Raw genomic sequence first — 25926 nt, forward strand, 5'->3', positions numbered from 1 at the left:
CAGTGAATTGTTAAGTGTCTTAACCCTTCAGAGATAGACCTTTTTAAAACCTATTTAAGACCTTTATGTTTACCAGAAACAGCTATTAAGTAGCTAGCGCTAAACACACCAGACTCCATTCAAGAAATAGTACTTTTAGCGTGAATAGAGCCAAAATATTTTCACATGTAAATCGGTAACCTGTGTGTTTATTTCAATCACCACTAGAGTTGTGATGGTTGGAAAAGTGTAGAGAAGACCAAAAACGGCTTTTAATAGCTTTATTTGGTTTCTGTCGACTTTTAATGTAGTGTGTTTTATGATGCTTAAATGACTGTTTATTTACATGGAGTCTGGTGAAAAACAGCTTTTGGTGATTAGGTCTGAAGTCAGTTAGGAGTCAGTCAGTTGGTCAGTTAGTCCATCATTACATCATGTTAGCTGAGAAATAACACTTCTCCTTCCTTCCTCTCCTCCTCCTCTCATCATCACAATAGAGATAAAAGTCTGGCCAACGCATTGATGTGGTTTTAAGTTTTCTTGTCCTCTCCTTTTCTTCTTCTCCTGTGGCAGTATGTGTTGCTAAAGTGATTCAACACTGCGTGAGTAAAGGCCATCAATACCAAAGGTATATAGTTAATATCGTTAGTAACAGCTTATCTGAGCTACCTTTACTCTGCTTTCCTGTAAAGAGAGGACAACATGACCTACAGTAAAGAGGAGGTGTGTGAGGGTGTGAAATTGTTGCTATGGTGATTTCCACAGTGCAGGGGTAGGGAGGGGGAGACAGTGTCTTCCATGGGTCAAACATATACATGTACTGATAATTAATCCTCTTAAGTTTGTTCTGTAATTCAAAAACCGTGGGTCCAAACGACAAAATATTATGATCACCAGAGAGACAAAAGTCTGGCGAACGCATTGATGTGGTTTTTATGTTTGTGGTGTCAAACATATGGGACACAGAGCAGGTAACAAACAGGGAACCATCTGCATCCTTCAGATAATTTGTTCAGTTTCTGTCGGCAGTTGGTATCAAGAGAGCCAAAAGTGGACGTCTGTTGGATTCCATAGTTACATGTCTGCGACCGGCACAAAATTTCCTACATTTTGACCAACTATGATGTATAAAGAGTGAAAACTGTAGGGGAGACAGCAATTTGTTTGGAAAACTTTCAGAGAATCATAATGCAGCTTCACCCTCTAGCTCTCAGCATTCTCTCCCCATACAAACACAATGGAAAATCTCAACCGGTCTGAAGAAGTACTGCAGCTTCATTTTGTTACAGTTTCAGTTATTGGCAGTTGGTTTCAAAATAACAAAAAGTAAAGGTCCGGTGGTTTCCATAGTCACATGTCTGCGACCGGGACAAGATTTCCTACATTTTGACCAACTATGATGTATGTAGAGTGAAAATTGTACGGGAGAGAGCAGTTTGTTTGGAAAGAAATTTCAGCGAATCGTACTGCAACTCCACTGTTTCTATCGGCAGTTGGAGTGTCTAGAGCAAAAAGTGTACGTCCGGTGGATTCCATAGTCACATGTCTGCAACCGCCACAAGATTTCCTACATTCTGACCAAGTATGATGTATGAAGAGTGAAAACTGTAGGAGGTAGACCAATTTGTTTGGAAAAATGTCCGAGAATCGTACTTCAGCTCCCCACTCTGACTCCCACTCTAACTCTCAACATTCCGGCCCCATACACACACATGGGAAAATCTGAAACGGTCTGAAAAGACGACGATATGTAAACTGTGATTTCGTAGAAACCGTGATTGATATCCAAATGCCCATTCAGCACAATAAAGGCCAAAGCCATGTCTTCGGTTTAAACTTTTAATCTTTTTTCTACATTAAAGTATGGCGATACAGCATGGTCCCAAACGGGACTTGTTTTGAGCGATGTTAAGCGATTTCTCGACGATTTCCCATTCAAGTCTATGGGACAATTTTTACTTTTTTTGCCGATTTCGTGAAAACCGTATGCGGCAAATCTCTTAGAAAAGTATGAGAAACAATAGTCATTGTCACACTGAAAAAGCAAAGGGTGGCTACTTTGAAGAATCTAAAATATAAGACATGTTTTCAGTTATTTCACACTTTTTTGTTAAGTACATAATTCCATATGTGTTCATTCATAGTTTTGATGCCTTCAGTTTGAATCTACAATGTAAATAGTCATGAAAATAAAAAGGAAACACATTGAATGAGAAGGTGTGTCCAAACTTTTGGCCTGTACTGTATATATATAATATATACAACCTATTACTATTCTCCTGAGTGCTCGGTTTGTTTCAGGGACGTTTTAGGAGTCTTGTAGTTTGGGTTTGTTTACATGATGCATCTCCCGACGCACCAATGTTTTCAGTGTAGTGTCCGAAATCTGGTTTGGTCATTCCCTATGTAGTTCACTATTTAATAAACACTATATAGGGAATACTGAGTGAGTGAATGAGGGAGCGGATTTTTGTATGAGGGGCCGTTATTATTCATTATTCATTCTGGTACTGAAGGGAATTTTAGGAAAGGTGGAGGCCCGAAGGCCAGGAAAGATCTGACTCCAATTGATCTGTATGTTGATGACACTAATTGATACCAGAACTCAAAGATCAATTCAGAGACGATAGATTCAAGTCAAGTAACTTTTACTAGTACAGCAGTTTAAGTATTCCAAACACACATGTGGGTTCACAAATGACACTAAGTTTCCCTAGCTTCAGAGACGAGCTAGACACGGAGCTCAAGGGCAACAAAGTCTCTGTCAAGTGAGAGTCCCGAATCTAACTGTCCCTATCCTCTTATTCTCTCTTCTCGTGGTGGACGCGGTCTTCTCCGTCAGGCAGAATTGTGTGTGTGCGTGCGTTCGTGCGTGTGTGTGCTGCTATCTTCATATACCGCAGCCAGGTGTGAATTGTTTTTATGGTTCCACTTCCTCTTCCTGCTTCTCATAAACTTTTACCCCTTGATCGAACACACACACACACCAACCACATTTCCTGTTGTTTCCCTTCTCTGTCAGGTATGAAACAGTTTCTACATACAATCACATTAATAACCTATAATAAACTGTATTCAAAGCTTTAAGCTAAACCATCTGTGCTAGCCTATTCATTTATTTATTTATTTATTTGAAAGAAAAGGGGGATAATACATATTAATGAACATTTTCACAAATGTAAATATGCCAGATTATAGCCTTAGGCTAATTTCCATCTGCAGACCCCCTGGCAGGTTGGTGTTACACACAAATTAATGAATACATACAAAGACACTATATGCAGACTATATACAAAGGGACAAGGACAAGAACAGTGATCACATCATGTTAAAACAAACAACAACAACAAGAGTGGACAACAAGGGACATATAGAAAACAAGAAAGCATCGACTATAGTGAACAAACCACAAACTGTCCTGATATTACACTGATCCATATTACACCATTTTATGTTGCAATGACCCACATTACACTGACCCCTATAGCACAACCCATGTTATACTGACATTTATTGCACAACCCATATTACACTAATAATTGTGTCCCTTTTTATAACACAAACTCTGTTTTAAGTCTGATACATAATGATTAACTAAACATGATCACAAGTCTGTGAAGTCTGTTTCCTTGATGCCTATCCTTTCTAAAGACATTGTAGACTTGTAATGATACCACTGCTTGTGGGAAAGTGGGTTTAAGCCAAGTTTCTGAAAGTCCCATGAAATCTACATTTGAGTTAATGAGAAGATGCTCCAACCTTGGTTGTGGTGATATACTGGGCTTAGTTGTAAGAGGGTCCTTTAATGGTGGTGTTAGCCCAGGAGCTGCTGTAGCCCAGGGAGCTGCTGTAGCCCAGGTAGCTGTGATGGTATTAGCCCAGGAGCTGCTGAAACCAAGTAGCAGTGATGGTATTAGCCCAGAGGGATGCTGTAGCCCAGGTAGCAGAGATAGAGTTAGCCCAGGAGGCTGCTGTAGCCCAGGTAGCAGTGATGGTGTTAGCCCAGGAGGCTGCTGTAGCCCAGGTAGCAGTGGTGGTGTTAGCCCAGAGAACAGCTGTAGCTGTAGCACAGGACTTAGAACAGGTCCAGGGTTTTGCTCAACATCACCAGCCAGAAGTAGTATCATCAAAAGATTCACAACCCCAAGGAATGATCTAGATGCTGTTTGATCAAGTTTACCTGGTGGCGGCCTAGCATATCCACAATCCAGGATTCTTGCATACAAAAGATGTTGGCTCCTCTTTGCTGGATAGAGAGTTGAGTTATCCATTTTCCTTGGACACGTTAAACTCAAGAGGAGGTAGAAAGACAGGAAAAGACCTGACAAGCATGGCAAAATCCAAGAGATTTTGATAAACTGTTGTGGCAAACACACAGGACCTGCCAAACACTGTGGCTGCACCCTGGCGGCCATCTTGCCATTTCTTGGTCAATATAATATTCATTGTACAGGGAATACAAGTGTGTCCTCCCTGGATCTTGTTACCATCGTTTCATGACTTAAACACAGCTCACAGCAATGAGCCACACAATATAATAACAACTTTAATACTGAGAATATCACATCTAGATTATAGAAATATTTCTACAGTACTCTCACATACATCCTTTCACATACATAGTTTTTAACTCACACATTCATAACTTTTACTCCTATATTTCTATATTGTAACTCACACAAATATATTTTACTCTTATATTTCTATATTTTACAGTTTTTTCCAACTGCTTACACACATTTTCAAAACTATGTCTGATTTTTTCAAAACTCTACACACAATTCCCAAAACTGCACACACAAAATGCAAAATGCCTCACATCTCCTTCAAAATGAAATACTGCATTCAAAATGCCATAAACACATCTCAAAATGAAGCATTTGCATCAAATGGCAAACACTTTTTTCATAATAGAACATTTTTGGATATACCATGTACACAATGTTGTTCTAAATATAAAGCTCTTTTGTCTTTCATAGGCTTATATCTACATTTACAATGTTCTAGAGAAAAAGTAATCTGCTGAAAGTGGTTGAAAAGTGCACCTGTAAAAAACAATGTAATGTCACAGTAAAACAGAAAATATTTATTGGGCAAAACATTACGTTTGTAAGAGTAGCACAGTGTTGTATACAGTAGTATGACACAAGAAAACAAAAGTGCAAACATTTAAACCAAAGGTATCATTTTTACAATAAAGAATGTGTGTTTGTGTGTGTGTGTGTGTGTGTGTGTGTGTGTGTGTGTGAATTGTATGCACTTTGTGCAAATCAAAGTCTGACTGATTTATAATCCTGAAATAGTCATTAGATAGTTGCTTGCAGTATGGACGCCACTGTGAAGCTACTCAAGATGGGCTTCTCTCATTGGTCAATCCGTGGTTGATCACATGATGAATAAGTGTGGCCCTGATCTCATCAAAGATGGCTCTGCTTCTTCCTCTTCTTCCCTTCCCCCCTCCTCCTGCTCTTCCTCCTCCTCCTCCTCCTCTTTGTTGTCCCCTGTCTCTTCCTCCTCCTCCCCTTGCTCTCTAGTGTTTCAACCAACACTAGAGTTGTGATGGTTGGAAAAGTGTAGAGAAGACCAAAAACGGCTTTTCATAGCTTTATTTTGTTTCTGTCGACTTTTAATGTAGTGTGTTTTACGATGCTTAAATGACTGTTTATTTACATGGAGTCTGGTGGGTTAGCGACGTGAGCCTGTTTTAACAGTGAATTGTTAAGTGTCTTAACCCTTCAGAGATAGACCTTTTTAAAACCTATTTAAGACCTTTATGTTTACCAGAAACAGCTATTAAGTAGCTAGCGCTAAACACACCAGACTCCATTCAAGAAATAGTACTTTTAGCGTGAATAGAGCCAAAATATTTTCACATGTAAATCGGTAACCTGTGTGTTTATTTCAATCACCACTAGAGTTGTGATGGTTGGAAAAGTGTAGAGAAGACCAAAAACGGCTTTTAATAGCTTTATTTGGTTTCTGTCGACTTTTAATGTAGTGTGTTTTATGATGCTTAAATGACTGTTTATTTACATGGAGTCTGGTGAAAAACAGCTTTTGGTGATTAGGTCTGAAGTCAGTTAGGAGTCAGTCAGTTGGTCAGTTAGTCCATCATTACATCATGTTAGCTGAGAAATAACACTTCTCCTTCCTTCCTCTCCTCCTCCTCTCATCATCACAATAGAGATAAAAGTCTGGCCAACGCATTGATGTGGTTTTAAGTTTTCTTGTCCTCTCCTTTTCTTCTTCTCCTGTGGCAGTATGTGTTGCTAAAGTGATTCAACACTGCGTGAGTAAAGGCCATCAATACCAAAGGTATATAGTTAATATCGTTAGTAACAGCTTATCTGAGCTACCTTTACTCTGCTTTCCTGTAAAGAGAGGACAACATGACCTACAGTAAAGAGGAGGTGTGTGAGGGTGTGAAATTGTTGCTATGGTGATTTCCACAGTGCAGGGGTAGGGAGGGGGAGACAGTGTCTTCCATGGGTCAAACATATACATGTACTGATAATTAATCCTCTTAAGTTTGTTCTGTAATTCAAAAACCGTGGGTCCAAACGACAAAATATTATGATCACCAGAGAGACAAAAGTCTGGCGAACGCATTGATGTGGTTTTTATGTTTGTGGTGTCAAACATATGGGACACAGAGCAGGTAACAAACAGGGAACCATCTGCATCCTTCAGATAATTTGTTCAGTTTCTGTCGGCAGTTGGTATCAAGAGAGCCAAAAGTGGACGTCTGTTGGATTCCATAGTTACATGTCTGCGACCGGCACAAAATTTCCTACATTTTGACCAACTATGATGTATAAAGAGTGAAAACTGTAGGGGAGACAGCAATTTGTTTGGAAAACTTTCAGAGAATCATAATGCAGCTTCACCCTCTAGCTCTCAGCATTCTCTCCCCATACAAACACAATGGAAAATCTCAACCGGTCTGAAGAAGTACTGCAGCTTCATTTTTGTTACAGTTTCTATTGGCAGTTGGTTTCAAAATAACAAAAAGTAAAGGTCCGGTGGTTTCCATAGTCACATGTCTGCGACCGGGACAAGATTTCCTACATTTTGACCAACTATGATGTATGTAGAGTGAAAATTGTACGGGAGAGAGCAGTTTGTTTGGAAAGAAATTTCAGCGAATCGTACTGCAACTCCACTGTTTCTATCGGCAGTTGGAGTGTCTAGAGCAAAAAGTGTACGTCCGGTGGATTCCATAGTCACATGTCTGCAACCGCCACAAGATTTCCTACATTCTGACCAAGTATGATGTATGAAGAGTGAAAACTGTAGGAGGTAGACCAATTTGTTTGGAAAAATGTCCGAGAATCGTACTTCAGCTCCCCACTCTGACTCCCACTCTAACTCTCAACATTCCGGCCCCATACACACACATGGGAAAATCTGAAACGGTCTGAAAAGACGACGATATGTAAACTGTGATTTCGTAGAAACCGTGATTGATATCCAAATGCCCATTCAGCACAATAAAGGCCAAAGCCATGTCTTCGGTTTAAACTTTTAATCTTTTTTCTACATTAAAGTATGGCGATACAGCATGGTCCCAAACGGGACTTGTTTTGAGCGATGTTAAGCGATTTCTCGACGATTTCCCATTCAAGTCTATGGGACAATTTTGCGCCGTTTTTTGCCGATTTCGTGAAAACCGTGCGGCAAATCTCTTAGAAAAGTATGAGAAACAATAGTCATTGTCACACTGAAAAAGCAAAGGGTGGCTACTTTGAAGAATCTAAAATATAAGACATGTTTTCAGTTATTTCACACTTTTTTGTTAAGTACATAATTCCATATGTGTTCATTCATAGTTTTGATGCCTTCAGTTTGAATCTACAATGTAAATAGTCATGAAAATAAAAAGGAAACACATTGAATGAGAAGGTGTGTCCAAACTTTTGGCCTGTACTGTATATATATAATATATACAACCTATTACTATTCTCCTGAGTGCTCGGTTTGTTTCAGGGACGTTTTAGGAGTCTTGTAGTTTGGGTTTGTTTACATGATGCATCTCCCGACGCACCAATGTTTTCAGTGTAGTGTCCGAAATCTGGTTTGGTCATTCCCTATGTAGTTCACTATTTAATAAACACTATATAGGGAATACTGAGTGAGTGAATGAGGGAGCGGATTTTTGTATGAGGGGCCGTTATTATTCATTATTCATTCTGGTACTGAAGGGAATTTTAGGAAAGGTGGAGGCCCGAAGGCCAGGAAAGATCTGACTCCAATTGATCTGTATGTTGATGACACTAATTGATACCAGAACTCAAAGATCAATTCAGAGACGATAGATTCAAGTCAAGTAACTTTTACTAGTACAGCAGTTTAAGTATTCCAAACACACATGTGGGTTCACAAATGACACTAAGTTTCCCTAGCTTCAGAGACGAGCTAGACACGGAGCTCAAGGGCAACAAAGTCTCTGTCAAGTGAGAGTCCCGAATCTAACTGTCCCTATCCTCTTATTCTCTCTTCTCGTGGTGGACGCGGTCTTCTCCGTCAGGCAGAATTGTGTGTGTGCGTGCGTTCGTGCGTGTGTGTGCTGCTATCTTCATATACCGCAGCCAGGTGTGAATTGTTTTTATGGTTCCACTTCCTCTTCCTGCTTCTCATAAACTTTTACCCCTTGATCGAACACACACACACACCAACCACATTTCCTGTTGTTTCCCTTCTCTGTCAGGTATGAAACAGTTTCTACATACAATCACATTAATAACCTATAATAAACTGTATTCAAAGCTTTAAGCTAAACCATCTGTGCTAGCCTATTCATTTATTTATTTATTTATTTGAAAGAAAAGGGGATAATACATATTAATGAACATTTTCACAAATGTAAATATGCCAGATTATAGCCTTAGGCTAATTTCCATCTGCAGACCCCCTGGCAGGTTGGTGTTACACACAAATTAATGAATACATACAAAGACACTATATGCAGACTATATACAAAGGGACAAGGACAAGAACAGTGATCACATCATGTTAAAACAAACAACAACAACAAGAGTGGACAACAAGGGACATATAGAAAACAAGAAAGCATCGACTATAGTGAACAAACCACAAACTGTCCTGATATTACACTGATCCATATTACACCATTTTATGTTGCAATGACCCACATTACACTGACCCCTATAGCACAACCCATGTTATACTGACATTTATTGCACAACCCATATTACACTAATAATTGTGTCCCTTTTTATAACACAAACTCTGTTTTAAGTCTGATACATAATGATTAACTAAACATGATCACAAGTCTGTGAAGTCTGTTTCCTTGATGCCTATCCTTTCTAAAGACATTGTAGACTTGTAATGATACCACTGCTTGTGGGAAAGTGGGTTTAAGCCAAGTTTCTGAAAGTCCCATGAAATCTACATTTGAGTTAATGAGAAGATGCTCCAACCTTGGTTGTGGTGATATACTGGGCTTAGTTGTAAGAGGGTCCTTTAATGGTGGTGTTAGCCCAGGGAGCTGCTGTAGCCCAGGGAGCTGCTGTAGCCCAGGTAGCTGTGATGGTATTAGCCCAGGGAGCTGCTGAAATCCAAGTAGCAGTGATGGTATTAGCCCAGAGGGATGCTGTAGCCCAGGTAGCAGAGATAGAGTTAGCCCAGGAGGCTGCTGTAGCCCAGGTAGCAGTGATGGTGTTAGCCCAGGAGGCTGCTGTAGCCCAGGTAGCAGTGGTGGTGTTAGCCCAGAGAACAGCTGTAGCTGTAGCACAGGACTTAGAACAGGTCCAGGGTTTTGCTCAACATCACCAGCCAGAAGTAGTATCATCAAAAGATTCACAACCCCAAGGAATGATCTAGATGCTGTTTGATCAAGTTTACCTGGTGGCGGCCTAGCATATCCACAATCCAGGATTCTTGCATACAAAAGATGTTGGCTCCTCTTTGCTGGATAGAGAGTTGAGTTATCCATTTTCCTTGGACACGTTAAACTCAAGAGGAGGTAGAAAGACAGGAAAAGACCTGACAAGCATGGCAAAATCCAAGAGATTTTGATAAACTGTTGTGGCAAACACACAGGACCTGCCAAACACTGTGGCTGCACCCTGGCGGCCATCTTGCCATTTCTTGGTCAATATAATATTCATTGTACAGGGAATACAAGTGTGTCCTCCTGGATCTTGTTACCATCGTTTTCATGACTTAAACACAGCTCACAGCAATGAGCCACACAATATAATAACAACTTTAATACTGAGAATATCACATCTAGATTATAGAAATATTTCTACAGTACTCTCACATACATCCTTTCACATACATAGTTTTTAACTCACACATTCATAACTTTTACTCCTATATTTCTATATTGTAACTCACACAAATATATTTTACTCTTATATTTCTATATTTTACAGTTTTTTCCAACTGCTTACACACATTTTCAAAACTATGTCTGATTTTTTCAAAACTCTACACACAATTCCCAAAACTGCACACACAAAATGCAAAATGCCTCACATCTCCTTCAAAATGAAATACTGCATTCAAAATGCCATAAACACATCTCAAAATGAAGCATTTGCATCAAATGGCAAACACTTTTTCATAATAGAACATTTTTGGATATACCATGTACACAATGTTGTTCTAAATATAAAGCTCTTTTTTGTCTTTCATAGGCTTATATCTACATTTACAATGTTCTAGAGAAAAAGTAATCTGCTGAAAGTGGTTGAAAAGTGCACCTGTAAAAAAACAATGTAATGTCACAGTAAAACAGAAAATATTTATTGGGCAAAACATTACGTTTGTAAGAGTAGCACAGTGTTGTATACAGTAGTATGACACAAGAAAACAAAAGTGCAAACATTTAAACCAAAGGTATCATTTTTACAATAAAGAATGTGTGTTTGTGTGTGTGTGTGTGTGTGTGTGTGTGTGTGTGTGTGAATTGTATGCACTTTGTGCAAATCAAAGTCTGACTGATTTATAATCCTGAAATAGTCATTAGATAGTTGCTTGCAGTATGGACGCCACTGTGAAGCTACTCAAGATGGGCTTCTCTCATTGGTCAATCCGTGGTTGATCACATGATGAATAAGTGTGGCCCTGATCTCATCAAAGATGGCTCTGCTTCTTCCTCTTCTTCCCTTCCCCCCTCCTCCTGCTCTTCCTCCTCCTCCTCCTCCTCTTTGTTGTCCCCTGTCTCTTCCTCCTCCTCCCCTTGCTCTCTGTCTATTGTTGGCATCCATTGTTCAAAACAGGTAATCTGACCTTTGACCTTTGTATAGGCCTATACTAAAGTAGTGATTGGTTAGTGTTCAGTTATGACATAATGTGTTTGCGAATATGAGGAGTGTGTGTGCTCCCTGGTAAATAAGTGAAGCTTTTTGATTGGTTGTGTTTAGAAAACGAAAGCAAGTGACTTCCTGTTAGATTTTTGTCTTAGGTGTGTGTGTAGTGTAGTGCACTTGTGTGTAGTGTTCTGAAAGAAGTGTTTTATGCAATTGAAAACTGAGTGAAAGGCTGAGAAATAGCTTATGGTTTTGGAGATTTGCTGTGTAGTTTTGCACTGTGAGTGAGAGGTTTCAAAAATCGTGTGACATGAAAAGATTTTGTGTGTAAGCAGTTGGAAAAAACTGTAACTCACATACAAATATATTTTTCTCTCCTATTTATATATTTAACATACATATTCATACATTTTTCATGCACATGCGGTCAAAATGTTAAATAATATATGTACAGTATTTAAGAAGAAAATGTATGCACGCATGAAGAAATATATGTCTGTGAGAGAAGAATGTGTGTGTGTGTGACAGAGAAAGTATAGTAGAAACAGATGGCAGATAATTTTTTGCGCTGTGATTGGCAGTCAACCTCACGCTGTGATTGGCTGCTTTATTCTATTTGTGAAAATGCAATAAAAGGAGATTTTACAGTTTTTTTCATATGTAGACCACATTGGACCAGGTCCAGATCCAAACCCACTATACCTAGACTTGTCAAATCTGGACTAAATTATCCCACAGAGGCTAAAGAGTCTTAAAAAACCCAGTTTCAGATTAGTGAAAGCCTTATTCTTTTTGTGAAAATGCCATAAAGGGAGATTTTACTTTTTTTTTGTTTTAAACAGTTTCAGATTTGCAGTGCTTTTATAGCAGAGCAACTGTTTTATTTTCTTGCACCAGCATGGCCTTTGCTAATTGACATTCAACATAGAAGTCCACGTCTCTGCATTTCATTTGTCATAGCCATGAGCAGGTCTCCCTTCTCACTTCAAAAGAAAAGTAGAACAATGAGAGGAGGATGACATTGGCAGAAGCAGTAAGAGAGGTTGACCAGGGCCAGATGGAGGAAAGGTGGGAGAACAACACTGACTTTTCTTTTTAAGGATTAGGATTTGAAGAGTAAATTAAACCATTGGCAAATCTATAAAGATATTTTTATTGATTTCCAAAAGGTAAAAATAACTTTTTCTACTTTTCTTTTGAAGTAAGAAGGAAGACCTGCTCATGGCTATGACAAATGAAATGGAGAGACGTGGACTAAGCAAAGGCCATGCTGTGGCAATAAAATAAAACAGTTGCCCTGCTATTAAAGCATTACAAATCTGAAACTGTGTTTTTAAGACTTTTTAGCCTCTCTAGGATAATCTAGTCCAGATTTGACAGGTCTAGGTATAGTGGGTTTGGATCTGGACCTGGTCTAATGTGGTCTACATGTGAAAAAAAAGTAAAATCTCCCTTTTTGGCATTTTCACAAATATAATAAGGCTTTCACAAATCTGAAACTGTGTTTTTAAGACTCTTTAGTCTCTCTGGGCATGGCTTAATATGCATGCAGAGAGGCCTTCTTCTGAGTATTCTGTTGTAAGGTCTAGCTCACACACAGATACTGTAGATAGATTCAGATACATGAAGCAGCACTGAAATAATCACAAAACAGTTCCTGACATGCATATATTTGGTGTTTTTTTTGTGTGTGTGCAAAATACACATTTGTTGCATCTTTTTTTTAAAGAAGGTGCTTACCATTTCATATTAATAAGTACAGTTCAGCTTGTCAGAGTTCAATGAAGGTAAAACAATATTTAATGCAGAAACCTATTGTGGAGTAAGCTTAGAATTTGGAATTTGGCTTGGTTTTGCAGCCAGGATTATCTTGCCAGTAATCTTGAAACTGCTTGTTTTCAGTGATAATTCATAGATGCATTTAATTGGTATTTTAATTTTGATAGTGTCTGCTTTAATCATCTGTGCTGTGCGTTAATTACTCCTTCATTTATTTGCATGGACCATTCAAACAAACACTTGTTGCAGCAAGTATTTTTGAGCTTCAAGAGTTCAACAAATCTTACTGTTTGGATAACTGTTATTGTACAAGCATGCTATAGGTGACACACTGACTGATATGAGATATTGCCCAATAAGATTTAATATTGGTATGGGCCACTGGGTAAGGCATTGCTTTCTAAAACTGATCTACACACTGGTATTGTGTTGACAGATTGTAATTTGGCTTCTTATTAGTGACACATTCTTTAGTGATGCCCTATACCTGTTGACTCTTGTTAGTCTTGTTCTTTGACTAATACAATTTTACACAATAAAATGTGAAGTAAATTGTTCTTGTTGACTATTTCATTATGTATTTGGTATTTGTTTGCTGTATGTGCAATGCAAAAACAAATTCATCTTTTTTCATCTGTTTCTCTTCTGCTCTGTCGTGTGCTGCTTTCTGTTTCCTTTTATGTCCATTTCTGCTAATTCCCAATGTATTAATGTCCTGTTCAGCAAAGGACATATGTTAAAACAAGTCAGATTTTAATTCAATTTATTGAGATCTCTAGATCCAAAAGAATGAAAAAATGTGGTTTCACAGTGTTTCACCTTTTCGGTAACAATTTTTTGAACATATGAATAAACATGATACAATGATACCATGACCTTAAAACTACAACAGTATCTTTAAGTAAAGTGCTGTACTGTCACATAAGCAGTGGAAGGCAGTTTTGCTTTATATTACACAACTATAGTAAGTAGATATCCTGTGTGCTTCTGCTATTGATGTGAACATAATCTTAGTCTTTGTCAAGTTATGCAGTATAGCTCCTGGACGGGTTTGGTTTCTTTTTTAAGACCGCATTATGGTTACAATATTAGGAATGCCTCTCAAGAAAATGCACAAGATTGTAAAATAACTCTATACCGTGATTTCCATCATCTTCAAATGGATTAATGGTCTGCTGAAGTGTCTCCGTTGTTGTGTCACTGATAGTAATGTTCATTAATGGAACAACAACAACATTGTTTGTCTGTAACAATGAGAGTGGTCTGGCAAAACAATAGAAAAGTCACTGTCTGTGTCCCCGCCTTTTCTATTATCTTACACCTTGGGCCATCACAAGTTGATAACAACCACCCCCGACTCGGCTCTGTTTGGTCTCAGGCGCCAAAAAACACACATTTTTGGCGAAAAAATGGTCATATAACGCTAATATTTTGCATGGTGTATCCTGACACATAGGGGGAACTGGCAAAAAAAAGATTCTGGGGATTGCTGCCTTTTTGCTGTCAAATATCACCCTCAACATACCCCAAAAGACAAAAAAATGTCCATCTGCCTGACAAATTGTCATCAAAAGTGATCACCTTAATATTTACAATTACATTATTCCGCCAAAAGCTTTTCCCAAAAAGGGTGTTTTTTGGCTCCTGAGACCAAACAGGGGAGAGTTGGGGATGGTCGTTATCAACTTGTGATGGCCCAAGGTGTAAGATAATAGGAAATAATAGTGAAAAAAAGGTAGCAAAAAACATGCAGAGGAGTGGACCTGGCTCCCAGCCTAAGAGACCATGGTTGTTCCACTGGTTCTGAAATTCAGTCGCAGCCCTTTGAATTAATAAATAAATATAGTGAATTCATTAAGTGACTCTAATACCAGAATGAATAATGTCTTATACGGCCCCTCATAGTTTCGAACACAGCTAGTGTTTCCAAATGTCTACCTCCCCTCTCACCTGTCCACGTTACCTTCTGCAGGACCACACCTGCACTTTGAGAACGAGGTGACGGCCCTGCAGCGGGAGGTGGACAAGCTGCAGACGCTGGGAGTGAATAAGATCATCGCTCTGGGGCACTCAGGCTTCACCATGGACAAGGAGATCGCCAAGAAGGTCCGCGGAGTCGACGTGGTCATCGGTGGACACAGCAACACGTTCCTCTATACAGGTAGATCCGTCACATCTTTACAGATAGATAGATAGATAGATAGATAGATATTGTCATTGTGTGCGATACAACAAAATTCTGTTGGAGCCATCCTCTCCAAATATTAGCATAGAGTAAAAAGATAAAATATATATATATATATATATATATATATATATATATATATATATATATATATATATACACACACACACACCAGCACATTCTCACCCAAGCACATCTCGCACATACACATTCATTCCATGTTCTCTATAAATGGCTAGAAAACAGTAAACACAGCGGTTATTGCACAGAGTCCGATTGCACTGAGGGGGTAAGGGATGTGTGTATGCATTTGTTTGTGTGTGTGGATAATTTATTTATTTTAATAATTTATACAGTTTATTGATCCCAAGTGGGGAAATTACAATTTACACTCTGTTAGAAATCACTACACACAGGCCTGACCAGCACCCTCAGCAGTTGGGGGATAAGGTGCCTTGCTCAAGAGCACTTGGCAGTGCCCAGGAGGTGAACTGGCACCTCTCCAGCTACCAATCCACACTCTGTACTTTGGTCCGTACTGGGACTTGAATCAGCGACCCTCAGGTTCCCAACCCAAGTCCCTGCGGACTGAGCTACTGCCACCCCAATGTGGTGTGTGTGTGTGTGTGTGTGTGTGTGTGTGTGTGTGTGTGTGTGTGTGTGTGTGTGTGTGTGTGTGTGTGTGTGTGTGTGTGTGTGTATGTATGTCTGTGTGTGTGTGTGTGTGTGTGTGTGTGTGTGTGTGTGTGTGTGTGTGTGTGTGTGTGTGTGTGTGTGTGTGTGTGTGTGTGTGTAATGATTTTATTTACGGCTCTAATGTGTGTCTCCTGGTGGTCATACAGTATAACGTGGTATTGATCAGTAGTGGAAGAAGTATTCTGATCCTTTACTTAAGTAAAAGTACTAATACTACACCGTAAAAAATACTCTGTTACAAGTAAAACTCCTGCATTGAAAATGTTGCTTCAGTAAAAGTCTGTAAGTATCATCAGGAAAATGAACTTAAAGTATTGAAAGTAAAGTAAAATCCTCCCATTTTAGAAAGTGTAAAAGATCCAAACAGTCTCATCATCTCAGCTGGACTTGTAGTCCGTTATATTGTCGGCTAGTTTACTTTAGAATCAAACATCAGATTTTATAAACTACATGTGTTCTGTGTGTGCAGGAATCTTAATGTGTAAAGTAACTAATAACTAAAGCTGTAACAGATGAATGTAGTGGTGTAAAAAGTACAATATGTCAAAATGCCCTACACTTTAAGCTCTTTTTTTCGCCAAGTGGAAGATATTGTAGCATCATAACTTCCTGACATCTCCAACAATGAATTTAAGAAGACTAAGAGACTTCAGGTTACAGAGGCGTGGCGTTTTGAGGAAATGAGCGTTACAGTTAGCTTATAACTTGCTTAACTTGATCTTCTTGTGTATTTCACTGAGCAGAACTGGTCTGTTTGCAAAGATCCTAAACTGCTTGTTATGGTTTTATTCTACTCTGCTGCAGCACCTCACACTGAGTGGAAACTTTGAGTTGACTTAGTCGCGGTTAGCCCGGGAGTAAACGCACATGTGGGTGTGCTCCATAAATAACACTTTAGTGTTTTATACAAATAGCAGTGAGCAGTCACTGAGCAGGGCGAGGAAAACAGTTGTTGGTTTGGACCTCAGGCCACAGCAACTCAAGGATTCAGGTGGCGTGCTACTCTGTGGCCAGCACTGACTAGTCAGTGATGCATTCAAGACCTCCTTTTTGTGATTTGTGCTGTAAAATTCACATGACACAAAAAGAAAAAGAAACATGAACTTGGTATCAGTGCAAGGGTGCAACTTTGGGTTCAACATTGGGGCGGGGGGGTGTTTAGATCTCCACCTATAGCGAAAACGTTTCCACATTACGGGGGACAAATTATAACCGAGGGAATTTTGAGCAGCAAACGCTTCATTTCCTGCATTCTGGGAAATTTTTCGGCAACAATTTGTGCCTTTTCTGGATGCAATTGTCTTTATCCATGTAAATATTATTGTTATTTATGAGTTAATCGGCTGTATTGTTCAAAACTTTATGCAGATTCAAAACATTACATGGGTTTCGGGATGTTTTTTTTTGTAATTATGCACATCTTAACAGATATTTGCTTGCCACCGCAATTTAACTCTTTGACTTCATTACCCCCGGGCAGTTTTGATTATTGGCGGGCTTTTGGAGCCTTTTATACATTGTTGTGTTTCTTTAGAAATAAACTATAGACAAATAGAGTCTTTAAACGCTTCAAATGTAAAGTTATTTGTTGTCAAAGTGACGTCAAAATGAATGGCAGTCAATGGGATGCTAACGGGAGGTGATGGCTTGGTAGCATCAAAATAGGAGGTTCGAGTTCTGAAGTGAGGCTTACCCCCTTGAAACCAACCAGCTGACAGTTTGCAGGGCCAAAAGAAAATAAATATATATATTTGAAATATTATGAAAGACATGGATACCAACAGGTTTTTGGATACGAGCTGACCTTTTCTAGAAGCTGGTTGAAGGAATTAAAGAGGGAGGCTGTGTTAACACGCGCCAACATGTCCTCCACTGTTGGTAAACGTACTTACTTACAGACTTTTACTTAAGTAACATTTTCAGTGCAGGACTTCTACTTGTAACAGAGTATTTTTTACAGTGTGTTGTTAGTACTTTTACTGAAGTAAAGGATCTAAATACTTCTTCCACCGCTGGTTGACATAGACAGGGCGATGATTTCTAAACCAGCAGTGAGCAGCTTATAACAACATTCCCTAAAGTGGCGATTAGATGATCAGTCCCGTCCAGTATTTGTAAGACCTGTGTTTTCACACGTTGTGCTCGTGAGTAAGACAGTAAGTGTGTTCCTGACAGACGACTCATTTAGTTTAGTTTTAGTTTAGTTTAGTTTATTTAGCAGGACAATGTGCAGTTACATTAAAAAGATGGCTGCACCAGATTTAGCATTATGCTACTTTCCATTTGTAGTCCCCCACAATTATAATGACATAACAGAGTTGAGTAATCAGATTTAGAGCGGTTTGGTTCAGTGTTAGTCATACCAAACGTAATGCCAGTGTTGACATCGTGACCACAGGGGTGATACTTTCTCAGAAGTTGTTTTTCTGTCTGAGATCAGTCACTGTTGGGGTTTTTGTGGCTGTCATGAGGCAGGTAATTGATGATGTGTTCAAACTCTTTCTTGGAGTGATGTCATGTCCCCCGCATTTCAATGTCGGTGCCATATAAATGAAATGCCCAAAGCAGCTCAGGAGACGTTCTCGGAGTTGCAGGTAGTATAGGAGGGACAGTTAGACCCAGCAGCAGTGGGTCAGCAGACCACTAACGTTAGACCCAGCAGCAGTGGGTCAGACCTCTAACGTTAGACCCAGCAGCAGTGGGTCAGACCTCTAACGTTAGACCCAGCAGCAGTGGGTCAGCAGACCAGCAGTGGGTCAGACCTCTAACGTTAGACCCAGCAGCAGTGGGTCAGACCTCTAACGTTAGACCCAGCAGCAGTGGGTCAGACCTCTAACGTTAGACCCAGCAGCAGTGGGTCAGACCTCTAACGTTAGACCCAGCAGCAGTGGGTCAGACCACTAACGTTAGACCCAGCAGCAGTGGGTCAGACCACTAACGTTAGACCCAGCAGCAGTGGGTCAGACCTCTAACGTTAGACCCAGCAGCAGTGGGTCAGCAGACCACTAACGTTAGACCCAGCAGCAGTGGGTCAGACCTCTAACGTTAGACCCAGCAGCAGTGGGTCAGACCTCTAACGTTAGACCCAGCAGCAGTGGGTCAGCAGACCACTAACGTTAGACCCAGCAGCAGTGGGTCAGCAGACCACTAACGTTAGACCCAGCAGCAGTGGGTCAGCAGACCACTAACGTTAGACCCAGCAGCAGTGGGTCAGCAGACCACTAACATTAGACCCAGCAGCAGTGGGTCAGACCACCAACGTTAGACCCAGCAGCAGTGGGTCAGACCTCTAACGTTAGACCCAGCAGCAGTGGGTCAGACCTCTAACGTTAGACCCAGCAGCAGTGGGTCACACCTCTAACGTTAGACCCAGCAGCAGTGGGTCAGACCACTAACGTTAGACCCAGCAGCAGTGGGTCAGACCACTAACGTTAGACCCAGCAGCAGTGGGTCAGCAGACCACTAACGTTAGACCCAGCAGCAGTGGGTCAGCAGACCACTAACGTTAGACCCAGCAGCAGTGGGTCAGCAGACCTCTAACGTTAGACCCAGCAGCAGTGGGTCAGACCTCTAACGTTAGACCCAGCAGCAGTGGGTCAGACCACTAACGTTAGACCCAGCAGCAGTGGGTCAGACCTCTAACGTTAGACCCAGCAGCAGTGGGTCAGACCTCTAACATTAGACCCAGCAGCAGTGGGTCAGACCTCTAACGTTAGACCCAGCAGCAGTGGGTCAGACCTCTAACATTAGACCCAGCAGCAGTGGGTCAGACCTCTAACGTTAGACCCAGCAGCAGTGGGTCAGACCACTAACGTTAGACCCAGCAGCAGTGGGTCAGACCTCTAACATTAGACCCAGCAGCAGTGGGTCAGACCTCTAACGTTAGACCCAGCAGCAGTGGGTCAGACCTCTAACGTTAGACCCAGCAGCAGTGGGTCAGACCACTAACTTACCACTAGTTAGTTTTAATTTAATTGTAGTTTCCACTGAAATGTAATCACTACCAAACTGAACAGTTCAAAGGAATGAACTGAAATGGGCAAACTCTTGAAGGGAATGTGTCAGCGTTCATTAAGTTGTAAAAATGAGTCATTAACTAATTTTGTGAAATCACCTTTGTACTCCTCACACCTCAAACACTACAACCTTAAACTTTAACGAGTTAACAGAATACAAAAGAAGAGGACCAGTGTGAGTTTAAACTCTGACAATAAAGTCAGAACTCTCGATTTTAATCGTTCTTTCTCTCCACACTTTATTTCCCAGGATCCCCTCCTTCTTCTGAAGTCCGTGCAGGTGATTACCCGTTCATGGTGAGCTCAGACGACGGGCGGGAGGTTCCTGTCGTGCAGGCCTACGCCTTTGGAAAATATCTGGGTTATCTTAAGGTGACCTTTGACGATATTGGGAACGTGCAGACGGCCAAAGGAAACCCCATTCTGCTGGACGGGAAGATCCCACAGGGTAAAGCAACATATGTATTATACACACCAATTCGTACCATATCCTTCGAATACAGAGCTAATATCAGCGGCAGTTTGTAGTTAAGTTTTGCCGAATAAAATGTGAGCGTCATGCAGCGACGACAGTTAAAGGTCCCATGACGTGGTGCTCTTTGGATGCTTTTATATAGGCCTCAGTGGTCCCTTAATACTGTATCTGAAGTCTCTTTTATATAGGCCTCAGTGGTCCCCTAATACTGTATCTGAAGTCTCTTTTATATAGACCTCAGTGGTCCCCTAATACTGTATCTGAAGTCTCTTTTATATAGACCTCAGTGGTCCTCTAATACTGTATCTGAAGTCTCTTTTATATAGACCTTAGTGGTCCCCTAATACTGTATCTGAAGTCTCTTTTATATAGACCTTAGTGGTCCCCTAATACTGTATCTGAAGTCTCTTTTATATAGACCTTAGTGGTCCCCTAATACTGTATCTGAAGTCTCTTTTATATAGACCTTAGTGGTCCCCTAATACTGTATCTGAAGTCTCTTTTATATAGACCTTAGTGGTCCCCTAATACTGTATCTGAAGTCTCTTTTATATAGACCTTAGTGGTCCTCTAATACTGTATCTGAAGTCTCTTTTATATAGACCTTAGTGGTCCCCTAATACTGTATCTGAAGTCTCTTTTATATAGACCTTAGTGGTCCCCTAATACTGTATCTGAAGTCTCTTTTATATAGGCCTCAGTGGTCCCCTAATACTGTATCTGAAGTCTCTTTTATATAGACCTCAGTGGTCCCCTAATACTGTATCTGAAGTCTCTTTTATATAGACCTCAGTGGTCCCCTAATACTGTATCTGAAGTCTCTTTTATATAGACCTTAGTGGTCCCCTAATACTGTATCTGAAGTCTCTTTTATATAGACCTTAGTGGTCCCCTAATACTGTATCTGAAGTCTCTTTTATATAGACCTTAGTGGTCCCCTAATACTGTATCTGAAGTCTCTTTTATATAGACCTTAGTGGTCCCCTAATACTGTATCTGAAGTCTCTTTTATATAGACCTTAGTGGTCCCCTAATACTGTATCTGAAGTCTCTTTTATATAGACCTTAGTGGTCCCCTAATACTGTATCTGAAGTCTCTTTTATATAGACCTTAGTGGTCCCCTAATACTGTATCTGAAGTCTCTTTTATATAGACCTTAGTGGTCCCCTAATACTGTATCTGAAGTCTCTTTTATATAGACCTTAGTGGTCCCCTAATACTGTATCTGAAGTCTCTTTTATATAGACCTTAGTGGTCCCTAATACTGTATCTGAAGTCTCTTTTATATAGACCTTAGTGGTCCCCTAATACTGTATCTGAAGTCTCTTTTATATAGACCTTAGTGGTCCCCTAATACTGTATCTGAAGTCTCTTTTATATAGACCTTAGTGGTCCCCTAATACTGTATCTGAAGTCTCTTTTATATAGACCTCAGTGGTCCCCTAATACTGTATCTGAAGTCTCTTTTATATAGACCTCAGTGGTCCCCTAATACTGTATCTGAAGTCTCTTTTATATAGACCTTAGTGGTCCCCTAATACTGTATCTGAAGTCTCTTTTATATAGACCTTAGTGGTCCCCTAATACTGTATCTGAAGTCTCTTTTATATAGACCTTAGTGGTCCCCTAATACTGTATCTGAAGTCTCTTTTATATAGACCTTAGTGGTCCCCTAATACTGTATCTGAAGTCTCTTTTATATAGACCTTAGTGGTCCCTAATACTGTATCTGAAGTCTCTTTTATATAGACCTCAGTGGTCCCTAATACTGTATCTGAAGTCTCTTTTATATAGACCTCAGTGGTCCCCTAATACTGTATCTGAAGTCTCTTTTATATAGACCTTAGTGGTCCCCTAATACTGTATCTGAAGTCTCTTTTATATAGACCTTAGTGGTCCCCTAATACTGTATCTGAAGTCTCTTTTATATAGACCTTAGTGGTCCCCTAATACTGTATCTGAAGTCTCTTTTATATAGACCTTAGTGGTCCCCTAATACTGTATCTGAAGTCTCTTTTATATAGACCTTAGTGGTCCCCTAATACTGTATCTGAAGTCTCTTTTATATAGACCTCAGTGGTCCCCTAATACTGTATCTGAAGTCTCTTTTATATAGACCTTAGTGGTCCCCTAATACTGTATCTGAAGTCTCTTTTATATAGACCTCAGTGGTCCCCTAATACTGTATCTGAAGTCTCTTTTATATAGACCTTAGTGGTCCCCTAATACTGTATCTGAAGTCTCTTTTATATAGACCTTAGTGGTCCCCTAATACTGTATCTGAAGTCTCTTTTATATAGACCTGAGTGGTCCCCTAACTGTACGTACACACCGCCGCCGACTCGAGCTGCAAAGAAGCTCTGGACGCCCTGTCGAGGACGCTTGTCAAAAAGTCCGAGGAAGCTGTTTGACGCTTTGGCCGCTCTGACGTGGGAGCGTTCTTCGATCATGTTCAACACACGATTGAAGAAAAAGCACAAGCAGCCACTGCACGGCCAATACACTGACACTAGAAACCTTTTATAAATTACATATATAAGGACATCATTTGTATTGTTTGTTGGTCACAGCGGTGTCTGTTAGCAGTTAGCCGCTGAACCGCAGCAGAATGCAGGCAGAGCGAGCAGCCGCCAGCTGTTGACCCGTGCAGGACTTCACCGTGAGCGGACTGTTTAGAGACCATGTGACGGCACGTTAACTGGTCCCTATACGCAAACAACGTCACATCATAAATGATAGGGGAACCCAGCAACGGCGATTATGAGATTTCCCTCCATTTTCATGGAACTAATGTCTTGGTAGGAACAAAAGTTTACATCGTATGTTTCTCCAGAATCAGCCAGCGAGAAGGACGTCTATATTCCGATTGGTTGCTGCCGTTTGCCAAAAAACAAAGCACAGTCGATATATGTTGCACGTCGCTTTTCTTTCTCTCTCGTGAAATTAAGCTGCCTTGAGGTCCAGGAAACATTGTGTTCTACAAACAATCTGACGAAAAACTGTTACTGTGAAATATAAAGTGTGGGGGGGTGTAGGGGGTAGGGGGTAAAGAATAGAACAGGACGTCGCGGCGATTGCTTTTATTTATTTAATTTTTTTTAAATCTGAACGCAGCTTCATGTGGTACAGAGTTCATTTAAGATGATGCTCTGACGTCCCGTTTCCCTGAAGGCAGCACAGAGCTGCGCCAAACAAAGCTGACAGAAGCACAGAAGAGAAGAAGAGTTATGATACTGGTCTCGTCCAGTCGCAGTGCTGTAAACTGGCAGCTTTTAACGTTACAGACTTTTTAGTAGTTTAAGTGTAAACATGTATTGTTATTGTGAATCTTTGGTTTAAATTAGCTTTCAAACAAACGCCCCCCCAAGGGCACCTCAACGCCCCCCATTCCAAAATATTGCTCCAACGCCCCCCCATCATCTTCTGAACGCCCCCTGCGTTCCCTGCTGCCCCGAAAGGTGGCAGCAGGGCTCCAGACTAACTTTTTTCATCAGGAGCATAGTGGCCCCCAACTGAAAATTTTAGGGGCACAACCAAAAGATTCTGTAGAAATGAAGTTGCCTTGCCTTACAACCTCAGCCTATCAGTCAGTCACCAGGGCATAGAAACCACTGCTGTGCCTGCTTTGCTCCGAGGAAGTGTAACATATCGGCGTTTCCGTGACTCACTGTGACTTCAACAAAACTGCAGAGCCGACGTAGTTTGCATCGTCTGCAGCTCTGCGTGTGTGTGTGTGTGTGTGTGTGTGTCAGAGCTCTGCTCTCCGTCAATTCTCAGAGAGGACAGGTAAGCTTGCGCTTACGCGCTCTCAGGTACCGAAATGTCAACGTTTAACGTGTAAAAAAAGGCGGCAAATTTACTGGTCGCACAGTCTCAAATTTTTGTCGCAAAATTACTGCCCTGCTGGCAGTAATTCTATCGTCTTAAATCAACAAGGTCATTATTGTGCTATACTGCCACCTACTGACACAGAATATTATTTAATTTATCTGCCAGTCATCATATTGAGGCACAGATGTGCAACAATGGAAAATTATTTGCAGTAACTCAATAAAAAGATTTGTTGGACCAATTAAGTAAAATCGGATGATTTCCCACGGAACACAGGACACTAGTGTGCCGCGGCACAGTGGTTGAAAATCACTGCACTGGGGGACCATAGGCAGGCTGGGGGAACTCACATTAATGTTAACAAACCTCATAAAGTGAAATTTTCATGCCATGGGACCTTTAAGTTGAGCACCAAAACGATGGGTTTAAACACTCTTGACAAACGCACACGTGTTTCCAGGGTGAAAGTATTTTTGTTTTTCCTGGAAAGCGAACTCCGCTCCCCATCTTATGACAAAATATGTGGAATACATACGAATTACAGTACATTACTTTCCATAGCTAGATATAGCCTACGCATGGTTTGCGTAACATTACAGCCTTATTAAAGACAACAGAACATTTCCTATCTTTCTCAGCTTTTTTGATGTGACGTTTTTCCCCCACTCTCTGTATGTTAAAGAGTAACTACGTTTTTTTTTTTTCAACCTGGACCCTGTGTTCCTATGTGTTTGTGTCTAAGTGACTGATGGGAACAACAATCTTTGACATTGGTCCAGTATTAAGTGAGATCGCAGCAGCGAAACAAGCTACAATGTAAGTTAATAGAGCAATTGTTTGTATTTATGTTCACAAAAGTGCTTGTTTTGCCACTGACAGACTCAGATTAATATTCTAAGTGTCTGACAAAATTATGGAAAGGATCCCTACAGAGATATGTTTTCTGGTGGGTTTAGCAAATGCAATTCTGCGGATGTTTTTATGTTTAAAAAAAGGGATCTTTCTCTTTAACAGAAAGGTCGACCTCCTTAGAAATCCTTTCCATAATGTTGTCAGACACTTATAATATTAATCTGAGTCTGTCAGTGGCAAAACAAGCACTTTTATGAAGGTAAATATAAGCTGCACAATCGTCCTATAAACTCACACTGTAGCTTGTTTCTCTGCTGCCGACAGCAGCGATCTCTCTTAATACTGGACTAATGTCAGAGATGGTTGTTCCCATCAGTCACTTAGACACAAACACATAGGAACATAGGTTTAAAAACAGGTAAAAAAAAAACGGTAGTTACCCTCTAAAGGCCTAAATACTTTCCTAAAGCTCTTTTTCAGACATGAAATAAATAACATTGATGTCTTCATCTATTTCTTAAATTGAATGGCTCAATGATTAATCCAGATCCGGATGTTCTTGCCGACGTGGAGGAGTGGAAAAAGAATCTGGCCAACTTCTCGGCTCAGACGGTGGGAAAGACTCTGGTCTTCCTGAACGGGACCACTGAGGAGTGTCGCTTTCGGGAGTGTAACCTGGGAAACCTGATCTGTGATGCCATGGTAGGTATTTAACCAGGAAACGGGAGTACATGATAACAAAATAGTTCAGAGTTAAGATGAGAAGAACGTACAGGATGTTGATGGATATCACAGACTGATATATATGTCAAAGTGTCGTCAGGATACTG

The 25926-nt window shown here is 40.4% G+C and overlaps 1 protein-coding gene across 1 annotated transcript in view; it reads left to right on the forward strand.

Annotated features, from left to right (window-relative positions):
* nt5e (5'-nucleotidase, ecto (CD73)) overlaps nt 1-25926 on the forward strand; it is a 41093-nt gene that overhangs the window by 9541 nt on the left and 5626 nt on the right. Inside the window, exons 3-5 of the mRNA XM_028605724.1 lie at nt 15013-15201; nt 20188-20385; nt 25644-25798. Of these exons, the coding sequence (XP_028461525.1) occupies nt 15013-15201; nt 20188-20385; nt 25644-25798 (542 nt within the window). The remainder of the gene's footprint in view (nt 1-15012; nt 15202-20187; nt 20386-25643; nt 25799-25926) is intronic.

The sequence above is a fragment of the Perca flavescens genome, chromosome 18 (assembly GCF_004354835.1).
Source record: "Perca flavescens isolate YP-PL-M2 chromosome 18, PFLA_1.0, whole genome shotgun sequence".
In the NCBI taxonomy this organism is placed as follows: Eukaryota; Metazoa; Chordata; class Actinopteri; order Perciformes; family Percidae; genus Perca; species Perca flavescens.